Source organism: Nestor notabilis, unplaced genomic scaffold (assembly GCF_000696875.1).
Source record: "Nestor notabilis isolate BGI_N333 unplaced genomic scaffold, ASM69687v1 scaffold10863, whole genome shotgun sequence".
Lineage (NCBI taxonomy): Eukaryota > Metazoa > Chordata > Aves > Psittaciformes > Psittacidae > Nestor > Nestor notabilis.
Window position 1 is genome coordinate 1 of NW_009921488.1, and position 21,990 is coordinate 21,990.

The window sequence follows — 21,990 nt, forward strand, 5'->3', positions numbered from 1 at the left end:
CAAATTGCCGGCTGGGCTTGAACCACAACAGATGGATCTTGTTTTCTCAGGCCAAACATTGCAATACTCCACTGCATGTGACCCCTGTGAAGGGGGTACACTGTGACAATGCTCTGCCCTTGTCCTTATGGGACCAATCATCCAGAGGTTGTGGACAAGTTAATAATTTATGTTCCTGTAGGCAGACATGCAGAAAAAGACCTGGAGGAAAACAGATCCTGTGGTTCACTGGCGGCTTTTCAGTTCATGGACTAGGAACATCCATATTTGAAAAAATCAAAACACGTAATAAAAGTTGGCTTCCTGAAAGGCAAGTGTTTGAGCCAGTGCCTGCCGGCATAGGGGGAGGTGGGAAATGCCCAGGCCCTATCTCCATCAAATACCAAATCTGATGTTTCTCACAGCAGCAGCAGCAAAAATATCTCAACAGTGCATCAGTTTTATGCAAGCAGTTTGCTTGACCCAGTTGTTGTTTTTCATTCCCCAGGACCTAGGTTTTGTTTCAAAAGTAGTAAAAGGAGTAATTTTGTTTGACTTTAAAAGGCTCTCGTTGTCTTAAAAGGATGTAGAGATTGGTGGGAGGGACAATTACTTAAGGTACCAAAATACCTGGTAGGAAGAAATGGTCGCTGAAAATGCACTTCAGTCACTTGAGAATTAGGCCTTGTTTTATATGCAGTGACCCAAAATCAGAACAATTATGAACCAGAAGGTATTTTAGATACCTTTAATTTGCCTGTTGTCTCCCCACACTCTTTTCCCCCAAAGAATAATCTGTCTTAGGAGGTCTGCAGTCCAAGATGTTTTACTTGTATAAAAAGTAGACCAGGACAAATTTAGTTCTATCACACTCAAGATACAGGTTCTGGAAGGAAAGTCAAGACACATGTTCTTTATTTTTAACTCAAATGGGGACATGTAGGAGTTACCATGTCCTGAGGAACCAGAGTATTTTGGAGGTCTGCCTTCATTTGTTTGTATATCTCACTGGCTTCTGCAATGTTGACTGTGGAAACAGCGAGCGATTTCAGCTTTCCATTAATTATCACCTACAACCTAGTTTAGTATTTCAGTTCTGTGGTGTTTGTTATTTTAGTTCCAGGAATTAATGGCCCCCCCCCCCGAAGGAACTCGATCAAAGCAGGGGCTAGACAGCTACAGTATGTGTGTCAGACATGCTGGGGTTTCCAAGAGTCACTGAGATTTGACTACAAGGTCTTCCTGGGAAATGCAATGGCCAGCAAAAGTAGCCAGCCCAAGAAAAGTGAACAGCCAGATCAAAGCTGGCATCACGAAACCTGGTCGGAGACTTTGATGATGTGACAAAGCTGATACTGGTCTCACCTGGCAAAGAGTACTGTTGGGTTAAAAAGGCTGGTGATCATGTTAGGGAATACTTAGAGGAATGAAGATAAGCCTAAACAGAAATCATGGCAATGCATTGGGTATATTTTCAGCCATAATCTAGCTCCCTACCTAGTACAATGTGTGGCAGACAAAATTCTACTCTCCCCACCTAAGAAAATAGAGGCAAAAAGTAGTCCAGGAAGGGCGGTCTCCAAAAGGCAGTATTGTGTGTGTGCCTCGGTGACTTTGAATGCAGCATGATTGAGGCATTCATCTGCTCAAGCATGCCTCTGCATAAGAAAGTTCCTGTACTTTCTCTGACACAAGAAAAACCTTGAGGCTACCTAGGAAACAGACATAAGAATTGGGGTCTACCATGTATATTTTTACCTGTTGATTTCCTGGAGCAGCTTATTTTGTGTGATGATTAATGAAGGGAGAGGCTGGATTTGGAGGGAGTTGGCGTGCTTGCCTGTTTCATGTGCCTCTAGAAAAGTAAAATGTATACCTTTACCAGGGTGGGAAGGGAGAAGATAGTAAGCCCAGAGAGCACTTTGGTACTCAGGACTATCTTCCTGAACTCTTGCTGGATAAGATCAGCAAGCTAGGGCCACACTAACTTAGTTCAGATTAGGACCATCCTTGCAAAGTGAATTTCCAAGTTGTCCCCATGCTTCTCTTCACACTATGGAGCCCTGGACTCCTCTTGGGTGAGCCTAGACCAGAAGATGTTCTCCAGGAGGGAATTTAGCAGACTCTGTTAACAGGCATTCAGACCATGGGGCTGGACTGGTGCTAGTCTCAGAACACTCCCCACTGTCCCCATGGGCACTGTGTGGCTCTGGAGTCAGCTGCACCAACTGCTTCACCTCACTGTTTTACTGCTTCTGCTCACTGCACTACTAGCATAGCCCAGTTTACTGTAAACCTACAGATTCTAGGTCTTTTAGACATGATAATTTTGATCAATACAAGATTTTAAGCTCTGCTGTTTCTGAAATAGGTTTCATCTCAGGCAAAACACTGTTCTATTTCCCACTTCCTATGTATAATTTTAGGTATATGGACATATAAGGTATAGGTATAGTGTGTGTGTGTATATATATATACGTATTTCTATAGATATACAAAAAATATTATGTATACGGATATATTTGGAAGCTACACCAGCATATATGTGCCCAGGTAACACAAGAGTAAATTCATCGTAGTGCTACCTCTTGTGTAATAGCCCCCCTACACCTAGCAGTTAATCTGTCACAAAAAGACCTTCAACTTCTGCCTCTGATTTAGGGACAGAAGTCACTCAAGCCAACTGAAGTGCACCAGGCATGTGGAATGGCAGTATAAACATCTGCTAGCAGGAACAACTCCTGATCTGTAATCAGGGAGGCAGGCTGCTTGTACCTCTTGTACCCTTAGTCACTGGGCACTTTGAGGTCAGTGCTTCATCCATGATATGATGCGGTCACAGCTATGTACAGCTCCCTGGTCCTCATCTGGATCAGGGCTCCTGTCACCACTGTTTGATACAGATGTGAAAAGATAAAGCAAGGTGCTGACAAGAGAGATACTCATTTTCTGAGAAATGATTTTTTTTAATGTAGTATGTAAAAGGTGTGCATTATGAAGTCCTGCACTTCTGATTTGTTTATAGCTAGAGATATGTCATTGTTTTGTTTCCTGCAGTCATTTCCTCCAGTTCCCTCCAGCCTCTGGTGTAAAGTGATCAAATAGTAAAGTCCGGAGATTATGATTACTCATCTCTTCACAGTCTGTTAAGTAATTACAACCATGAGACTCATCTTTCAAGCATGTTCAATGATCTTCACACTGGTCAACCTGGTGGCTTCTCAGTCACAATACCCTGGTAAGTTCAAATCCCCAGATATTTATTTAAGAAATTGGTACATTAGTTAGCAATATTTCTGTGTGTACTTTACCTCATGTGTTACAATATTAAGTAATTTTTTAGGGGTGAAAAGAATCCACCAAACAAAAAATTAATATCCAGCAGAGATAGATGAAAACAGAGTCTTAAGAAATCCTGATAACAATAATGATAATAACAGATTTCTATGAAAGTTTTCTAATAAAAAAATCAAGGCAGAACATGCTAAGCTTGTGTCTGTTATTTAAGCAGGACTACTTACTGTAGAAGGCATAGGTTATAACAGACTAGACTGTGTTCAGAAAAAAAATAGCCTTCACATTGAACAAAGATGGATAAAACAGATTCCAGGTAAGACCTCAGTGCTTAGTGTTCTGGAAGAATGAACACAATGAGAAAATATCCAGCAATATCTTGTGCTTAAGAAAGCATCAAGACAAAAATATAATGAAACAGCAAAGTTAATAAAAATATTAAACAGCTAAATATTTCATATTCTTGTCTGCAATGCCATTACTTACAGTTTGCCAAAGATAAATGGATTATTACAGAAATCAAACATATAGCCCAAATCCTGCACATATACCAATAATCTAACCTGATTTATCACAAGTTCCCTGTCATTCATTTTATAAAGAGATAGAAGTACTTTAAAGTCTCATCGATTTATAATCAGCTTTCTGTTCTGCTCTATGTACAGTAAGTATCATTTTTGGCAATGCAGCACCACCCAGTTCTCCAGTGTTAATTGCTCCTGTGAGTCACTGGCTTTCCTGTGATGGGACATAACTCTTCACTGTCCTGAGATGGCAACCACCTACAGCCATGTTGTACAGGTGGCATGACTTTGTGGAAGGAAAGTTGAAACTTACAGTTTTGATGCTTATTAGATGCAAAGTGTTGTCATAGTTAGCAATGGTCAGCGATCTTCTGAAAAAAAACCACACTCAGTTTGATGGGTTATAAGAATTATGCTGTAAAAATTATGGCTTGTCTCAAAATGTCTATTAAAAACTCTCTCTTGCTGTTTTGCTCCTTTTCTTGAATGAGGTTTTCTATTCAGTCTGTCCTGTGCATTTAAGTCAACAGTCTTCTGTGCAAAGAGTTACTCTTTGACCTACATGTGTTCTTATTAATAAAATGAAACTCTTCTGATAGATCAGTAGTATTAAGTGTAACCAAAGACTGTAGGCTCAGATCTAGGTCTTGCTCTCCAGTAGTTTCTATACAGTGTGCTGTGATATGTGGAAGTTCAGCATGTGGTTACTTATCAGGTCTCATCAGTGTTAGGAAATCAAAAGTGGTTTTTCTTCTTTGTTATACTTCAATGAGGTTGCAGCTGTTCCAGTACATGCATGTTCCATTCTGTTATCTTTGCAGATTAACATTCTGCCCCTCCTTTTTCTCTTTTTTTTTTCTGCTCCATGACATTTGGCCTTTTTATTATATTCCCCTTCAATAGTATTTTTTCTCAGTAATAAACTGTGAAAAGTGGCTTGGAGGTGGAATGTACTTGCTCATATTCTTGCTCATGGTTGTGTCTGCATAATTTTTTGCTCAAGGAAATTTATCTTTTTTTCCTGTAAAAGTACTTTCTCCACATACCATAGTGGTATTTTCCACACCTCTCTGTCCAGAGAAGAGCCCGTAAGTGCTTGTGAGGTTAAAATCTTTTGTGGACCCCTACCAATCCCTGTCTGGTTTTGCCAAAGATGTGGACTTGGATAATTCTTTCTGAAGCTCATGCTTCAGAGCACTGGTATGTGTGCTACAGCACTGCAACATACTGCATATCGAGCCAAACCAGCAGGCCATCCTCAGACACAAAGTTGCTGCCACCCCTCTTTAGCCCAGGGACTGCCTATTCATAATATTTTTGACCTTTCCGACTATCCTTTATCATAATATAATGAATAATGATAAAAGTGTTAGTTTGGTCTATTGAGTACCTCTAGGATCATGAGTAGAAGAATGCTTTAAATAATTACAATTACTGTGGAACTGCTGACTCATTAACTGGAAACCACCCATGGTGTTACAGGTAGAATAATAAAAATTTCATTATGTTTCTCTCTATCACTTTCCATTAAGCAAATATATGAATGATTCTGACTCCAGAAGTATAGGTGTATAGATGCTTAAAAAAAAAAAGAAAAAGAAAAGGAAAGGAAACTAACCATATTTCAGTTGAAGGCAAAAAAAAGATCACCAGAAAGAAGTACCTTATTTCAGATAACCTGTACATACCCTCAGAGAACTTGATGCCAATTGAATCCAAACTTTTAAAATCTCACTCGGGCTATCCATTTTTCCATGTAGAAATGTGAATTGTACAACACATACTTGCTATAATTTGAAAGGATGCATGCAAAGGTTTACTGAACATTACTGAACAAAACACAACTCATACTACATTCAAAAAGGCTACAGAACACGTGAAATCAGAAAGCACAATAGCAAACTGCTCTGACTAGAGCTCTAGAAACACACTCTCTAATAATAAAAGATTGATAAAGCCTTTTCTGTCCTACATAGTTAATTATGTTAAAAATGTGTTTCATATGAAGTTCTTAAAAACTAGAGCACAGAAGAGAATATGTATATAATTTATTACAATTTCTGTTCTCTTTCTATTAAGTAGTTATATTTATTATTAAGGTATTTCATAATGTATTAGCTTCCATTTCAGTACATAAATAACTGTGGTTGCTGTAGTTTATATTTAAATGTTAAAATCATAGAGTTTCAATTCAAAATATGTAAGGTTCTGATTCTAGAAAAATTTATATATTTTTAAGCTGATGTGCTCTGAGTAACCCTACTCAAGTCAAGTGGACTACTCATAGTGTGCAAAGTTAAGTCCATCAATAAATCACTGCAGGACTGGAGCCAAAATGATATTCTTCCCTGTCATCCAAAAAATATACATTGCCAAAACCAAGATTGACTATGCATCTCTGAATTGCAGTACTACAATAAGTACTGCAAAGCCATCATACTATAGCTGAAAAAAGAGAATAATGAGTGTTGCCCAAGGTCCAGAATGAAGTTGTGACTTTTGTTTCCTTCCAACAGGCCAGTCAGATCAGACCCTTAGGTTTTATTGGAATGTCTGCTCCTTAGTGTGTGGAAATTCTGTATGGTCCCTCTGGATTCCTTATTATTCACCTCTAGAGCCAAAGACTAACTCATTGCAAGTTTCAAGAGATCAAACACTTCATTAAAGGAACTTCGTGGGATTCTGCGTGTTGATGCTTGTGTCCTTTTTGCATTGGAATTGAGGGAGAATGTGTCACCCTTAAAAAGGACTTCTAGATTTGGCCCATTCAGAGAGGGAAGAGATGGTTACCACTTTACCAAAATCTTCACTTTCTCTGCTGGCTGTGTCAGAGTTGTGGGACATGTAGTCATGGTTTCGAGGAGATTCCCAAGCACCCAGAACTTACCCAAGAGGCAAATTCAGTCTAAATATTGGCACCATAGTTTTTCTCAGGCATACAAAAAGGAAATAAATAAATCATGAGCAAATTCTGTGTGCTCTCTCTCACAATTAATGAACCGGTGCTATCTGCGTTAATTCCACCAGTTTACCAAGAAACACAGTCTGACAAAAAAACCCAAAACCCAAAAAAACAAAAACCAAAAAAACGTTATTTATACTGTGCAGTAAGAGAAAGTTCATTCAGAAAGACTAAGTAGTACAATATTATTTTACCTCTCTGAACTTGGAGGAATAAAACATAAACCACATATCACTGCAGTATTTTGCTCTTGGAGGTATTTTAAATACACAGGTTTCCTCTCCTGTCTTCTCTTCTTTAGTGGTGTTGCCTACCTAGGCTATAAACTCTCCTTTTCCTTTTCATCCTTTTTTTTCTGTACCTGTATAGCCCTCGTGACCAAATTGACAGAACACTTTTTCATGGTAAATTCTGCAAGATCTTCCCAAACCTTTATCAATCATTTGACATCTGCAAGCACCTACTTTTCACCAGTAAAGTTACCTCTTTTCTTTACAATTCCCTTCAGACTTCAGGTACTAGCAGCTCTACAGTACTGAGCAACCTGAGAACAGTCTTTTAATGTAAACCCAACCCACACCACTTGCTTAACACTAGAAATGGATGCCAGTAGATCTTTCACATCCTGGGTCAACTGCTGCAACCTCACAGCTGGAGAACAATGAGTAAAACGCTGCGTGTGGAGCCCACCCTCCAAATAATGGAAAATTCACTGCTGTGTTTTTCAGTGGGGCTGCCCAGGTGCCCAAGTCCAAGTGGGAGCATTGAATTGCCACCCTTTGCCTGGTAAGGGTCCTGGCACTGCCTGGATTAGTTGGTTATTGCTAAAATAGGATTCACAGATGCCCAGTCTTTGTTCTGTCCTACTGGCAAGACTGTGTGCCTCCCTGTTTAGCACATAGGCTATTTGAAGTCTTTTTGTCAAGCACAGGCAGACATATACATAGCTCTATGCAGAGATGTTAAGCCACATTCTGAGATTAAACTGAAGAAATTTGTTTGTGTTTGACCTAAAAATTGATTAAAAAACATGCCCTACAAACAGTATTTTGTCATCTGTCATTGTGCCAAACTATCATGCACATAGAAACAGCATTGTAAATTGATTTCCAAATTAATTATCCTTGAAAACATGGGATTAAGAAAGCAAGTACTCTTCCTGGTTTTATTTTCATAATTGAACCATGGACATTAGCAGTTCTTTTTCAAATCAATCATATCTGCAATCAGACTAATTATCAAAAGTACATTCCTTGTTGCTTGTAAAGGGAATTGAAAGGATTCATTCTATACTCATATAAATTATCTGATGACAGTACAGTGTTCTCCATTCACTAACATTTAAGTTCTTTTTTACAATGTTAATTTTATCTAAAGGTGGAGAACATGTAACACTCAGATATTCATTAAATATGTTTAACTATCTTTATAGAAAATCTAAGTCCAAATAGTTATATCGATTTCAGCTACACTAAGCATAACACTACATAATGTACAACACATCTGTGCTAGAATTTAGCCCATAAAAATTGTGTTAGTACAGTGGCAGACCAAGAATCCACTTTTAGATATTTTGCTATCATATTTCTTAGTGGCTCTAATTAAAGACAAGATCATCACTTACATCTGCTCAGGGTACATCCAAAGGGCTTGAGGAGTTAAGAAACAGGGGTTAGATAGGCTCTTGTAACAGAGGTAGAACCATTTTATGATAGTTCTTGCAGTTTTGAAGTTCTGTTTTTGCTTCAGTGTGTAATAATATTGACTATTCTTCAGAAAAGTACATGAGACTTTCTGTTTGAGAAAATAATACAGAACAAACCTGCAGGTGTCAGTTAGTTAGGAGTTACTTTCAAGTCCTTCTCCTGAGTAAGAGCAGAATCTTTTTCACGAGAGCTCCATGAATCAGGGATAGCAGAGACCTGCAGCTACATCTACCCAGTGTCTCTTGGGTTTCTGTCATAACTTTCTCTTCAGTGATTTTGACAAAACAAGCTACAACAAAATTACACCTATACAAAAATATTTTGACTAAAATTTTCCATTTTAAAAGTTCAGAGTGGCTTAAAATGTAGACAGCAATGAAAGCTATTCACCTGCTAAGCAGAAATACTCAAGCAAAAGGTTTTAGTGGTAGACACTTCATGCCTGGAGACAGCAGTCTGCAAATACTACCCTCAAGTGGTTTTTTTCCTGATATTCAAGATACATTTTCTTCATCTTTGTTCATTCAAGTACATATAATTTCACATCTTACAGGAGGCAAAATAAATAATTTATCCTCTTCTTGATATAGGATGGATTTCTAATCCTTCTGACCTCTTAATTTCTCCATTTTTCAATGTCAGATTTGTTTTCCATGTCTGATTGTGGAATCCCGATTGACACAAGATTAAAATACCTGCGTCTATAGCAAGATTTATAACAAGGAGAGAGTCAGTAGAGGAAATAATACCTGTGTGTATTCAGAGGACATGAAATGATCTTGCTTGCCTGTAAGATGGAATTGGCCAGAACCACATAGATCAACTATGCAGTACATCTACTTGTGCTGATCTGTTCTGGGTTCCTATGTGTCTTGACCTGGTCTTGACCTGCGGTGTTAGTCCCTGGTTTCTTACAGTAAACATCCGATAATTTACACAGAGGGTCCCTGTAGCGTTAATTCCCAAACAGTTTTCCTTAATAGGAAAAGCTTAGCAGGTATGATGGGGGAAAGTTGCTTTCAAGGCATAATCCCTATGCATACCTTTTATACAGGTAACTAGCCTGTACCTTTTGGTCCAGGGACTGACCATAGGGTGCTCTCTGGTACTGCTGTGCATGGTGGCTTGGCCCTGGCTGGATGCCAAGTGCCCACCAAAGCCTCCTCAGCTCTATCACTCTATCACCAGCAGCACAGGGGGAGAGGGAATAGAGGTCAATTCATCACACATCATTGTCCACAATCATGTCTGCCGCACCTTCCTACATAGGGAAGAATTCCTCACACTTTTCTCCTGCTCCAGCATAGGGTTCTTCACATGGCAGACAGTCCTCCATGAACTTCTTCAGCTTGGGTCCCTTCCACAGGGTGCAGTCCTTCAGGAACAGACTCCTCCAGCATAGGTTCCCCACAGGTCACCAGTCCTGTAGCAAACCTGCTCCAGCACGGGCTTCTCTACGGGGCCACAGGTCCTGCCAGGAACCTGCTCCAGAGCAGGCTTTCCATGGGGTCACAACCTTTTTCAGGCATTCCCCTGCTCCAGTGTGGGGTCTTCCACAGGCTGAAGGTGAAATCTAGTCCACTGGAGACCTCCATGGCTGCAGGGAACAGCCTGCCTTACCATGGGCTACACCACGGGCTGCACCACGGACTGCACCATGGACTGCAGTGGAATCTCTGCTCCAGTGCCTGAAGCACCTCTTGCCCTCCTTCTGCACTGACCTGGGTGTCTGCAGGGCTGTTTCACACATTCTCACTCCTCCCTCCAGGTACAACTGCTGCCATTCTTGCATACATTATTCTAGAGGTGCCACCAGCATCACTGATGGGCTCAGCCTTGTTCAGAGATGGGCCCATCTTGAAGCTTGCTGGTGTTGGCTCTATGGGACACAGGGGAAGCTTCTGGCAGCTTCTTATGGAAACCACCCTTGTAGATCCCCTGCTACCAAAATGTGGCCAAGCAAACACAACAAAATAAACCGTGTGTGCTTTCATTTTGCTATTTTGAAATTCTAATTTCAATGTCTCTAGGTTATTTTACTCTCCTTCCTTGCAATTTAGATATTCTTACATCTTCTTATTCTATAATTACCTGAGCGTATTGCATATATTTCTTTGAAATACTGATTGCCTACCAGTGTTAAGGAATGCTTCTCGTACAAACAGAGAACATGATTTCAGATGCTGAAATCATCTTCTCTGTCAATGTCTTGGGTAGGTTGGAAAAATGCCGTCAACACCACAATAATCAACTTCAATAATGAGAAGATGAAGATTACATGGGCAGCAAGAGAACTATTTCCTGGAGAGAATGTGTCATTTTCTTATACGTGAGTATTGATAATGCTTGTTCTCTTAAAGTATCTACTTTAGTAGGCTGAAATATGTAACTCCATTTGAGTCTTCTGTGAACTGTACCTGAAAATGCTTTAAATATTTGTTAATCATCCAGCATGAGACCTGGTTATTTTCACAACTGGCTACAGAACTGTACAAATCAATAAGCCTGTGAATAGTCAGTCACAGCAGATATGATATGAAAGATTTGACTGTCTCCTGTCATTGTGCTAAATGCTAATGCTAATTACACTATTGAAAGTGTTTTTCCATGTAAGTGCGTATTTTCCTTGTTAACTGACAACATTAATGACTAACACAAATTTAATGTTTTTGTTAAAGACAGTCATAGAGATTGATCTTCCCTTTTGTTTCTGGGTGGTGTATGTGAAAGAACTTTTAACAGTACAATCTTGGAAACAGTATCATGAAAGCATCTGTTTGAGCAAGTCATTCTTTTGTTAGAAAATTAAAGAAACTTGATTATTTTAAACTATGTAGAAACCCAGGTCTGGAAAGTCAGTGAGGTTTGGGTAATGGATTCCCTCACACCACTATGAAATTTGCTGCTTCAAGGAACTCCATGTGCAGACTTCCCTTGATTGGAGCACTTGAAAATGAAAGGAAGAAAAGAAAGGAAAAAGAAAGAATAACAAAAAGGACTTAACTTGCTTTAACTGGTAAGAGTGTTCCATTCACCGATATTATTTCATTCATAGATTTGATGAAAGCAAGCACAAAGTTTGGAAGCCATGTCCCACCTATTTATTGGATCAAGATTATAATTCTGGATGTCTTTTTAAGACAGAGGGACCCACCCTTGCCATCTCTATCAGGAACAGCAATGGAAGTGAAGAGCTTTTTTCTAAAAGACTAAAATCTGATTTTTATAGTAAGTGTGTAAAATCACAACTACTTTTGTAATCCTAGTGTCTTCACTGATTCTCTAGTTGTGCTTAGTTTGAGAAGAAATCAGTTATATTGGTGTATAAAATGTTATTGGTGTGTGTAGCAAAATAACTATAGTTATTTTATATTGATTTTCATCACTTGGGGTCACTAGTAGTTACGCAGACCTGTATGCAGCTGCAGCTAAGTGAGTGTCCTGGGTTCAGCTACAGCAGTCATTTTTTCTCCTTCCTAGTAGCTGGTGCAGGGCTGTGGTTTTGACTTTCAGTCTGGGAACAATGCTGATAACACCGATGGTTTTAGTTGTTGCTCAGTAATGTTTACTCTGACCAAGGACTTTCTCAGTCTCATGCTCTGCCAGGGAGGAGGGGAAGCCGGGAGGAAGCACAGACAGGACACCTGACCCAAACTGGCCAAAGGGGTATTCCATACCACAGCATGTCATGCCCAGTATAGAAACTGGGGGGAGTTACCCGGAAGGCCCAGATCGCTGCTCGGGTCGGGCTGGGTATCGGTCGGCGGGTAGTGAGCGGTTGTGTCCTCTCCCCTTGTTATTCCTCTTATCATTATTATTGGTAGCAGTAGTGGTTTGTATTATACCTTAGTTACTGGAGTGCTGTTATCTCAACCTGTGGGAGTTACATTCCTCCGATTCTCCTCCCCATCCCTCCGGGAGTGGGGGGAGGAAGGAAGAGGAGGGGGAGTGAGTGAGCGGCTGCATGATTCCAAATTGCCGGCTGGGCTTGAACCACGACAGTGAGACGATACAGTCAGCTTTGTCCCAACACACAGTTTCAAAATCAGACTAAAAATACTAAAATATATGGGTGTGATTAGTCTAGTGCAGGCCTACTCAGTATTCACATCGGGAAGATGAAAAATTAGATAGATTTTTGTCTTACTGCTGGCTGTGTGATCTTATATTTTCAACTTTTCATTCTTTTTTCATCTTCCATGCAAAGCAAGGCAGCAAACTACTTATCGAAGAGGCTGTCATAAAACCATCATCTGATGTCAACAGAAATTAGTTGAGTGGCTGTGGTAGAATCTGACAACATAAAAGAGACATCCTCCTACTGGTAGAGAGAAGATGTTCCTGTTTTTATTAAATTCCCCTGCCCCCAAATACATATTTCATATCTAGTGTGAGATTAGTTTATCAAAATCTTGTTGAATTTCCATAGTTACAGCATTTAGAGTGGAAGGACTTTTTTCTGATAAAAATAATGCAGAAAATATACAATGCAGAATTATCTGGAAAAAAAGACCCAAATACATTATCAGCATTTATTAATAATGTTTTAGCAAAAGGGATGAAACAAAAACCTGTCATGACATCTAACTTTCAGAATATTTTTGTATCTCGTATTTTACCAATGTCTGCTAAATTGTGGAAAGCTGCAGCCTGATTCTCAAATTTCGGCGATTAAGCATGCACTGCTAGAAAATAAATTTCAAAAGGGTTAGGTAACAAACCACAAATATCAAGGATAAATCTTAAGTCTTTAAATTAGGAAGGCAGAATTTTCATACTCCAAAAAGGCAACTAGAAAGATTGAGAGAGCAGGTAACACTCCTCTCACCCTTTTGTTTTCCACTACTGAAGATAACCAGCTACAGAGATCAAACCATGACATGCTCTTTGGCGATGTGAAAATAGTGAGGGGTAGATTCAGTTGTGCACAGATAGGCACCCAGTGCTTTTTGCAGATGCCCCACTGTATCCCACATAGCCTTTGGCAGGTGCACAAATGTGTCTTGTAGATTTTATGATACTGAATTTGTCAGTCCTTTTCCGGTGAAGAAGCCTCTTTCTTCCTCTTGAATGCAGGGAGTATGAGGAGATTATAGTCCTTCTTTAAGTACTTACAGTAGATTCCTGACATGAGATAGTATCTACCTTTGAATGTGGCACCTTGAATTGTGAGCAGTGTCAGTATGTCAAACTCCATTTTGATGTTTAATAAGCAGGTCAGCTACAAAAGTGAGTCCTCCAAGAAGAAAGACCACCTTCTTCACTTAGTACTCAGGGAAACACTGAGACAAGGAAAGAGGAACAATAATTTTAACTGCAAAATACTTCTTTTTAGGAAACTATAGCAAAATTTATTTCTCTCTTCTTAGTAAAGCCCAATCGACCAGAAAACGTGACCTTCTTCTGGAAAGAGGACACCGTTACTGTAAGCTGTAATAAACCAGAGAGAGCTGTGAAGTGCTTGAGACTTGAGCTTCAATACAAAAGCAAGTTCGACAAACAGTGGCAAGTGAGTTGGATATGACATTTTTAATCAACATTGGAAGGGAAGTAACATCTCCAGAGAATGTAAAATAGAGTTGTTTTCAAATTGTTCTCCCATCCTATACTTTGAAATATTACTAGTAGCAGAAAACAGTTGGATTTTTAGCAACCTGGATTGCTGTTATGCCAGAAACAATTTATTTTTTGAGTTATATCTAGTTGCTACCCAAAGATCTGAGGAAAATCTAAGGGAATATCATACATTCAGAATAGAAGAGTTTTTGGAAGAAAAACAGAATGTCGAGTAGAGAAAAGAAGAGAGAAAAAAACACAAAACCAACAAACAGAATGAAAGAAAAGTGATGACATGGAATTTTTATTTATTCTAAAGTTAGCTGATAAGTATTTCAAATATTATTTAACTGACTTAAGCCTTTCTGTTCTCAAATATAACTTGTAAATATTTTGTGGATTGAAGTGTCTTTTCGTATTGTAAATACGCAGCTGTAACATAGTGCATTAAGTAATGATTGTTGACCTCCAACTCAATATCAGACAATAAGGAATGGCTATGAATAGTGAAGAGTCAGTCAAGGAACAAAATTTCTCAAAACTCTGAGAAGTTAAAATTCAGTTCTGAGGTTTTTAGTTAGCCTACCCTTTATCCTAGTTGTGGCCATGACTGGGTATAGTGTTCTGAAGCACCATCTTGAAAACCAGAATTAATGATGATACACCTTCCTTCTCAGTCCAGAACTTCTAAGTGCTGCAGTGTTGGAGAGCAAGGCTTTGATCCAAGGAAATGCTATTCTTTCCGGGTCAGACTGAAGAGGCTAGTACCCTACTGCAACGTAGTTAACTACAGCAGTGACTGGGAAGCAGAAACATTTTGGATGAATGGCACATTATTAGGTAACAGCTGTGCTACATTCATATATTGTCTAAGTACAAATGGGGAAGGGGTGACTGCAGGTTGGGGTGCTGGGACTATTCAGCAAATTAACGTTGCACTGTTGTGCTCCATCTTTTGTTATCGAAGAAACTTCAAGTGAATGTCTAATTGCCCGTGTTTAAATCATGTCTATTTTGATCCTGATGACCCATAACACTATCAATTTATGCCATAATCAGCAAACCTGAGTATCATTATTTGTGTTACAATAGTGTCTAGGGTCCACCAATGACAAAGATGTGATGTATGGTGTGTGTGTGGGGTGTCCACACAAGACATCTAAACATCAAACCTCAACCCTAAGAAAGCCTTTGAAGCTCCAATTTGAAGGCAGTTTGTTTTGAAAGTACATCCAGTTGAACTACAGGGCCAGAGGTCATGACAGTCTGATGCTCCCATGTGCATCCCAGCAGATTAGTATCATATCAGCTAAGCACAAAATGTCACCCACTAGGCTTTATCAAAACTACCAGATGTTCAGTGTACCCAGATCTCAGCTCTCAAATGTTCAGTGGGCTACTAGGTCACCTGAAGAAAATCTGTATACAAAAGCTGGGATGAAATCCTGTAACTTAAGTACATGAAGACTGTGAATAGTAGTAGGCACAGTGTTGACCTCCAGAGAAGCATCCTTCACTATGCGAATGGTGAACCTGCAAACGTGTCCTCCAGCGTGGTGGCAAATGCAAGCCAGAAATCAGAAGGTGATGTCTCCCTGTGCACCTTCTGAGAGGTGCACGCGTAAAAGCCCTACCTGAACTGTTTGACCCGGGGCTGCTAGCAGGTAACTGCAAGGAAGGGAAGCGCAAAGGAGACAGACTAATTGTTCAGTCACTCTGGGTGCCCCTGGATCTGAAGTGACATGGGCACAGACCCTTCACTGGGTCTTCTTTCTAGAGGAAGCTCTGAACAAAGTTGGTTTCAAGAAATTTCATAGATTCTGAATACCTTACTTGGGGATCACAACTTTTTTTGTGGCTTTCTGGCAAGCTGAACAAAGCAGGCCGGTGAAACAGGCTGGACAGTTGCTTTTCTGAGGAGGCAAAATACTAGTTTTTATAGTATTTATGTGGAGAGCAGAAGGTGAATAGTAGGAGGTAGAGTTTTGAGGTGGCATTACAAAAACTTTAGGATAAACACTGAGAATACTAAAAAGTGCACAACTGTGTTAGTTTGATATACCTGTGTGTTAGATGATATCCTGCCATCAGTCACTTTCTGGGCATTGGCACTTGTGGTTTGCTGGCTTTTTGTTTGCTAAGATAGATAGGGGAGATGTTGTTTGTTTGTTTGTTTTATCTTGGAAAATAAGACATTTAGGCTACATATAAAATCTCGCAGCATTGGTGATTGTGAATTGATGTATGTAATATAGATCTTAGCACAAAGCTGCTGTATCACTGTCAATGCAATGTGATGAAGATGAGAAGAAATATTCGATTCATTCATAACACATCTACTTCTTGCCTGTAAGCCTGCTCATTTGTCCTAAACCAGGTCAATTTAGATGAATAAAACCCCAATTTTATTTTGCTGCAAGATTTGGCAAATGATGGCTTTTCAGTTGCAACTGAACAATTCAACTTGTCGCACTTCTTACAATCTTTTATTTCTGTTTTGTTTTGTTTTAAGAACAGCCAATGTTCTAGAGTGATTAGAAACACTGTTAAAGAAAAAATATGTTTTCACACACTTTTTTTGTGTTTACTCTTAGATTCATGTAATGAAGATACAAAACCTCAGTCAAACACAGTAATTGTGTTAAGTTGTTTGCTGGCGGTACTTCTAATGATGCTTATCCTCTTGATTCTTCTGTGTAAATGGCAGAGGTAAATATAATTTTATTGATTACAATTAAATAACCATGTCATAACAACAGAGCTATCATTCAGGATCAAGTTTCTCAGCACACAAAATTCTTATCTGATAGATGAAGTCATCAAGAAGATGTGGAAGTCAATAGCTTAATTACTATTTGAGGGGTAATGCATTCTGGCCTTCCAAAAACCAAACCCTTAAATTTTCAAAAACTGTGTGACTCTGTTAAAAGACAATGTTTCAGGATAAAATTATGTCTTTTCCATTTAATTTCTTTTCTTTTTGAAAAATCTTATTAAATCCCAGGCTGGGCAGAGAACAGATTCAGAGCAGAGAAGGACTTGGGGGTGGTGGTTGATGAGAAGCTTGACATGAGCAGGCAGCCCAGAAAGCCAACCATATCCTGGGCTGTACCAAAAGAAGCGTGACCAGCAGGTCAAAGGAGGTGATCCTGCCCCTCTACTCTGCTCCTGTGAGACCTCACTTGGAGTATTGTGTACAGTTCTGGTGTCCTCAACATAAAAAGGACATGGAGCTGTTGGAGCAAGCCCAGAGGAGGGCCACGAGGACGATAAGGGGGCTGGAGCACCTCCCGTATGAAGACAGGATGAGAAAGTTGGGGCTGTTCAGCCTGGAGAAGAGAAGGCTGCGTGGAGACCTCATAGCAGCCTTCCAATATCTGAAGGGGGCCTACAAGGATGCTGGGGAGGGACTCTTCATTAGGGACTGTAGTGGTAGGACAAGGGGTAATGGCTTCAAACTTAAACAGGGGAAGTTTAGATTAGATATAAGGAAGAAGTTCTTCACAGTGAGGGTGGTGAGGCACTGGAATGGGTTGCCCAAGGAAGTTGTGAATGCTCCAACCCTGAGGTGTTCAAGGCCAGGTTGGACAGAGCCTTGGGCGACATGGTTTAGTGTGTGGTGTCCCTGCTCACGGCAGGGGGGTTGGAACTAGGTGATCTTAAGGTCCTTTCCAGCCCAAACTATTCTATGATTCTATGATCCCGAGAAGCCAATTAATTTGGTTATTTCTTATGAACTGACATTCTTTTGTACAGTTCTCATAAGACTCAATGTCTGTTTGTCATAGGCTGAAGTAAGCTTCAATGCATTCGACTTTAATAAGTTGAATGACTGTGTTCAGGTTTAGAATCTACACTTAAAAAAAACCCCTGAACCAAAACAACAACCCACCAATCAACAAAAAACCCTGCAAGAGCCCCAAGTTTGGCCTTTTTGAGAGAAAAAAAACCCAAAAAAACCAAAACATCAGAAACCAAAAACCAAAAATCCCCTATCTTCAGAGTGAAAGTATGTTGGACTCTGGTAAACTCTTCAAATCATAAATTGAGTTTTTTCTCCTATAATTCTGTATTTCGTGTTTGTTTGTGTTCATTAGGTCAGCCAATACAGTTGGCTGCTGCACCAAGTTCATATCTAAGGGAATATGGCCAGGGAATGTAAAGCTCTGACTACTGCATGGAGCAGAATGGCTAGTTGGAAGTTTGTATAGAGATCAGATTTTACTAGGATGGGGTTGGTTGAAAATCTAGCAGAACAATCACTCTTAGCCTTATGGTTTTATCATACAGTTATAACTGCTTTTTGACTCTAAAACACATTGGAAAGAAACCAAGCCTAGAGTATTGTCATATAAAATATATTTGTGGCTACAGAAATGTGCTGAAGTAGATTTTTGTATGAATGACTACACTATAACAAAAAGTCAATTTGTATTTTACTTTCCTCTTTGCAGGCTTCAGAAGTCAGTCATGCCTTCTATACCAGATCCAAAATACATATTTGATGATCTCTTCAGTGACCATAATGGAAACTTCCAGGTAAACATTGCCATCCTAGCAAGGCTGTAATCTCTATAGTGTTGAGAATAATTTAAAAGTAGCTACTGACACTTGCTCCACACAGACATAACCACACTCTCTGACCAAAGCGAAAAGCCCTTCCCCTCATGTGACATCACCAAAAGGATCCACAGAGCAAATACCAGAGCTCATACAATCAGTGTAGTTCTGCTTTATGTTTGTGAAGTGCTGTGAGACTTAATGCTGAACCAGTGTTGGCACTCATGCCTTTGGAGGCACGAATAAAAAGCATCCTCTCTTAGCCACAGAAGTGTATGGTTGCTAAACCTTTAGACACAAAAAAGATGTCAAATGTATGGACTGCAGTTTTTGCTTTAATTTTCCTGCTGTTCTTGAGTTTGTTGCATGGCATATGTGATACACTTTTCTGTATTAATTGGTCTGTCTTTATCTTAATTACTATTAAGTTTCCTCCGAGTGGAGACAGGTCAAATATTTACATTTTTAAACCCAATGACAATATCAAAGAGCAGTAATAATAATTCAGTGCAAAATGAAACTTTCTATATGTAAGGTAGCTTTAAACTGAAACTGAAGAAGAAAGAATGAAATGCAAACTAATACTGAAGTTTTAATACAGAAATGCTATGTTGCTTAAATCTCCATGTAACTCAATCTTAATTTAGATGAAGTCAGGACGTGGGTCAAAGAATGCATGAGTCCATCAAGGAGGGAACACTAGGTGTTTTACACATTTGAAGTTTCTTAAAGGCCCTGATTAAATATGAAGTATTTAAAGCAATCTTTATAACAAATAGAAGTTTGTATGCATTTGTGGAATCCTGTCTGCTTTCCTGCTTTTCTGCTTTTCTGCTTTTCTTCCATCCTGTTATATTATATCCTGCTTGTCTATATTGCTTCCTTTTAATCTTCTCCATTATGGCTTACCCTGTAAAGGTGCCATAACTAAAGGAAAATCAGTGTCTGTACAGCCAGATTTCTTTGCATTGGTATCTCAGTCCCTGCCAACATCAACATTTTCATTTTTCTAGGAATGGATAGACAAAACTGATCATGCAGTGATGCAAACCAAGCTAGAATATGAAGAGCCAGAGTGCATCACTGAGGCAGAAAGCCCTCAGGATGACCAGAAGAACAGTGACAAACAGGGACCTTGAGAAAAAAATCGTCACTTTTTCGGGAGCAGCTGAAGATAATCACCACAAAGAAGCTCATATTGCCTGTCTGATGCCAATGCCCAACACTGTAGCTTCTTTTGCTGGCTTCAAGATTTTAATGAATGATGACATGTATGTGAAGTTATAAAATCTGCATAATGCAGAAATTATTAGGAAATTATATGAAAGATCCTGATGAGCTTAGAGGTGTGGATAAACAGAAAAGGTTGTCATGAGTAGATTCACATCAAGAAAGGCTGTGTTATCTGGTTTTGCATCTGCACTTTCCCAACAGTAAAAATCATTTGGGCAGGCTCAGTGTTTGAAACAAACTCCTAATAATTTACAGAGTTAAGGTTTATTGTTCTAACTGGGGTTTGTCTCTAAGCCTAAACAGAGCCACATTTTCTTGTGATGGACAAGAAGGAACAAGAGCTCCTCTGTAATACATGTTCACAGAGCTGAGGCTCAGTCCTCGTGCTTATGGAGTATATAGAGCAATGCAAACTGACCTGTTATTCTTTCCCAGTGAAAGTAAAGGGATTTTCCTGCTAATGGTCTTTGTCTCATGAAGACCAGACCATAACCTGCCCATTTGCACAGTGATAAGATACAGTGATAAGATTCCAGTGATAGGATACTCCTTAGACCAGAAGTGCTTGCTTTCGTAAGCTGCTTCTCCCACTGTGATCTCTGCGCTGCATTGTAGCATCAAAGGTTTTATAAAGAGAAAGAATAAGCCCCATGTCTAAGAAAAGAAGGGTGAGTCACATTTTATGCTGCAAGTAGACAGTTTCTTCCACAACAGCAGGGCTTCATAGGCCTCCTCTGAGGTCAGGACCCCAGTATCTTATAGTCTTTGTATGCCTAAGCAACTTTTAGAAAGCTAAAGTTCATTTTGAACAATATTTATGTTTAACTGAGTTGCATTTATTTAAAACCGGGTTTTAGTGCAATCAGCAGCTGTAGATCCAAATTAGCACTTTTCATTCATATTCCATATACCGGCCTTTTGTTCTCAAACTATGTTTTTAAGATTTCTAAAAATACTATCTTTTAAAGTATGCTTAATGTTAAATTTAAAATGAAATATACTAATCAATTACATCTTAGAAAAAAATCTTGACTAATCTGAGTTTCCCTCTATCATTTAGGTTACATGATAATTGAATGCAAATTACTAAAAGCATGTATGCTATGGGTAAGGTTTTATAGATATGCTGTGATTATATGTAAATTAGCCCCAGTGAGTTACTTGTCATTTACCTATTTATCAGTCAATCATTAAATTACTTTATCAGTTGATTAAGCTTTGCCAATTGCATACTTTCATTGACTAATTTACAGTGTAACTTGGAAATTGCATGTATCAGAAAATTATAGTGATTAGTATATTGTTAATTCAGTGCTTAAAGACATTTCAACTCCAGAAGTCTTTGAGAACAGTGAACAGTAATACGGATCATTAGATCTTAAAATCTGTTTCTAGGTGACCCAGTGTTCTGTACTAGATAAAATGCAGAAATTTTCTGGACAGTACCTGTAAAACTTAGCAGGAAGGATAGATTAAGCAAATTCTCTAAGTTTCTCTTGACATTCCCCCAGATTTGATTGTTCATTAACAAGATTAACATGCTAACAAAGGATTGCCAATAATCCTGAAAATGACTCTGCCTTTTCCTACCTAGAACAGATGTGTTCAAGTGGTTTTGGGCCTTTTTTACACCTCACATTTCTGGAAATATTTTATAAAGATAACCATGCAAAGTTTCGATAGCATTGTAAGAATGCAATGGATTTTAAACTGATTCAAGCTGCATACAATTTGATAAGCAGAATTTAGCTCAGCTCTTCTCATCTGGTATAAATTGGCATTATTGCATGAAAACCAAGTAAGTTGCAGTGATTTACAACAGACGAGAACCTGTTCCAGTAATGGTTCAGACAACAGTGGGAAGTAAATCCGAGAATGCGTTGCTTAGTTACTTCATGTTTAAACCATGCATATATATGGTTGTCTACAGACCTAGCTAGATACCTTAATTAAACCACTTTCTGTTGAGCAAATAATCTTCTGTCTGAACTCAAAATATTTTACTATATTTTCCTGAAATTTTACTGTGGAATAAAAATAAAAAAGAAGAAAGTCATGTTGAAGTGTGCTGTTTAAGCAATGTTCTTGAACTGAAATGTTAGTCATTAAAGTTTTTAGTACAAACTGTTATTATATCTTGTATCATATTTTATAAAGGTTCTTTTTGTGTATGTAT

General features: G+C 39.0%; 1 protein-coding gene across 1 annotated transcript; it reads left to right on the forward strand.

The window, feature by feature from the left end:
• Positions 1-3,141: 3,141 nt before the first annotated feature.
• Positions 3,142-19,868, forward strand: CRLF2 (cytokine receptor-like factor 2). The gene is given in 9 exon segments (XM_010011178.1): positions 3,142-3,217; positions 10,683-10,794; positions 11,521-11,693; positions 13,835-13,974; positions 14,699-14,861; positions 16,616-16,730; positions 18,476-18,560; positions 19,595-19,717; positions 19,719-19,868. Coding segments are annotated over 9 exon segments (1,137 nt in total).
• Positions 19,869-21,990: the final 2,122 nt, after the last annotated feature.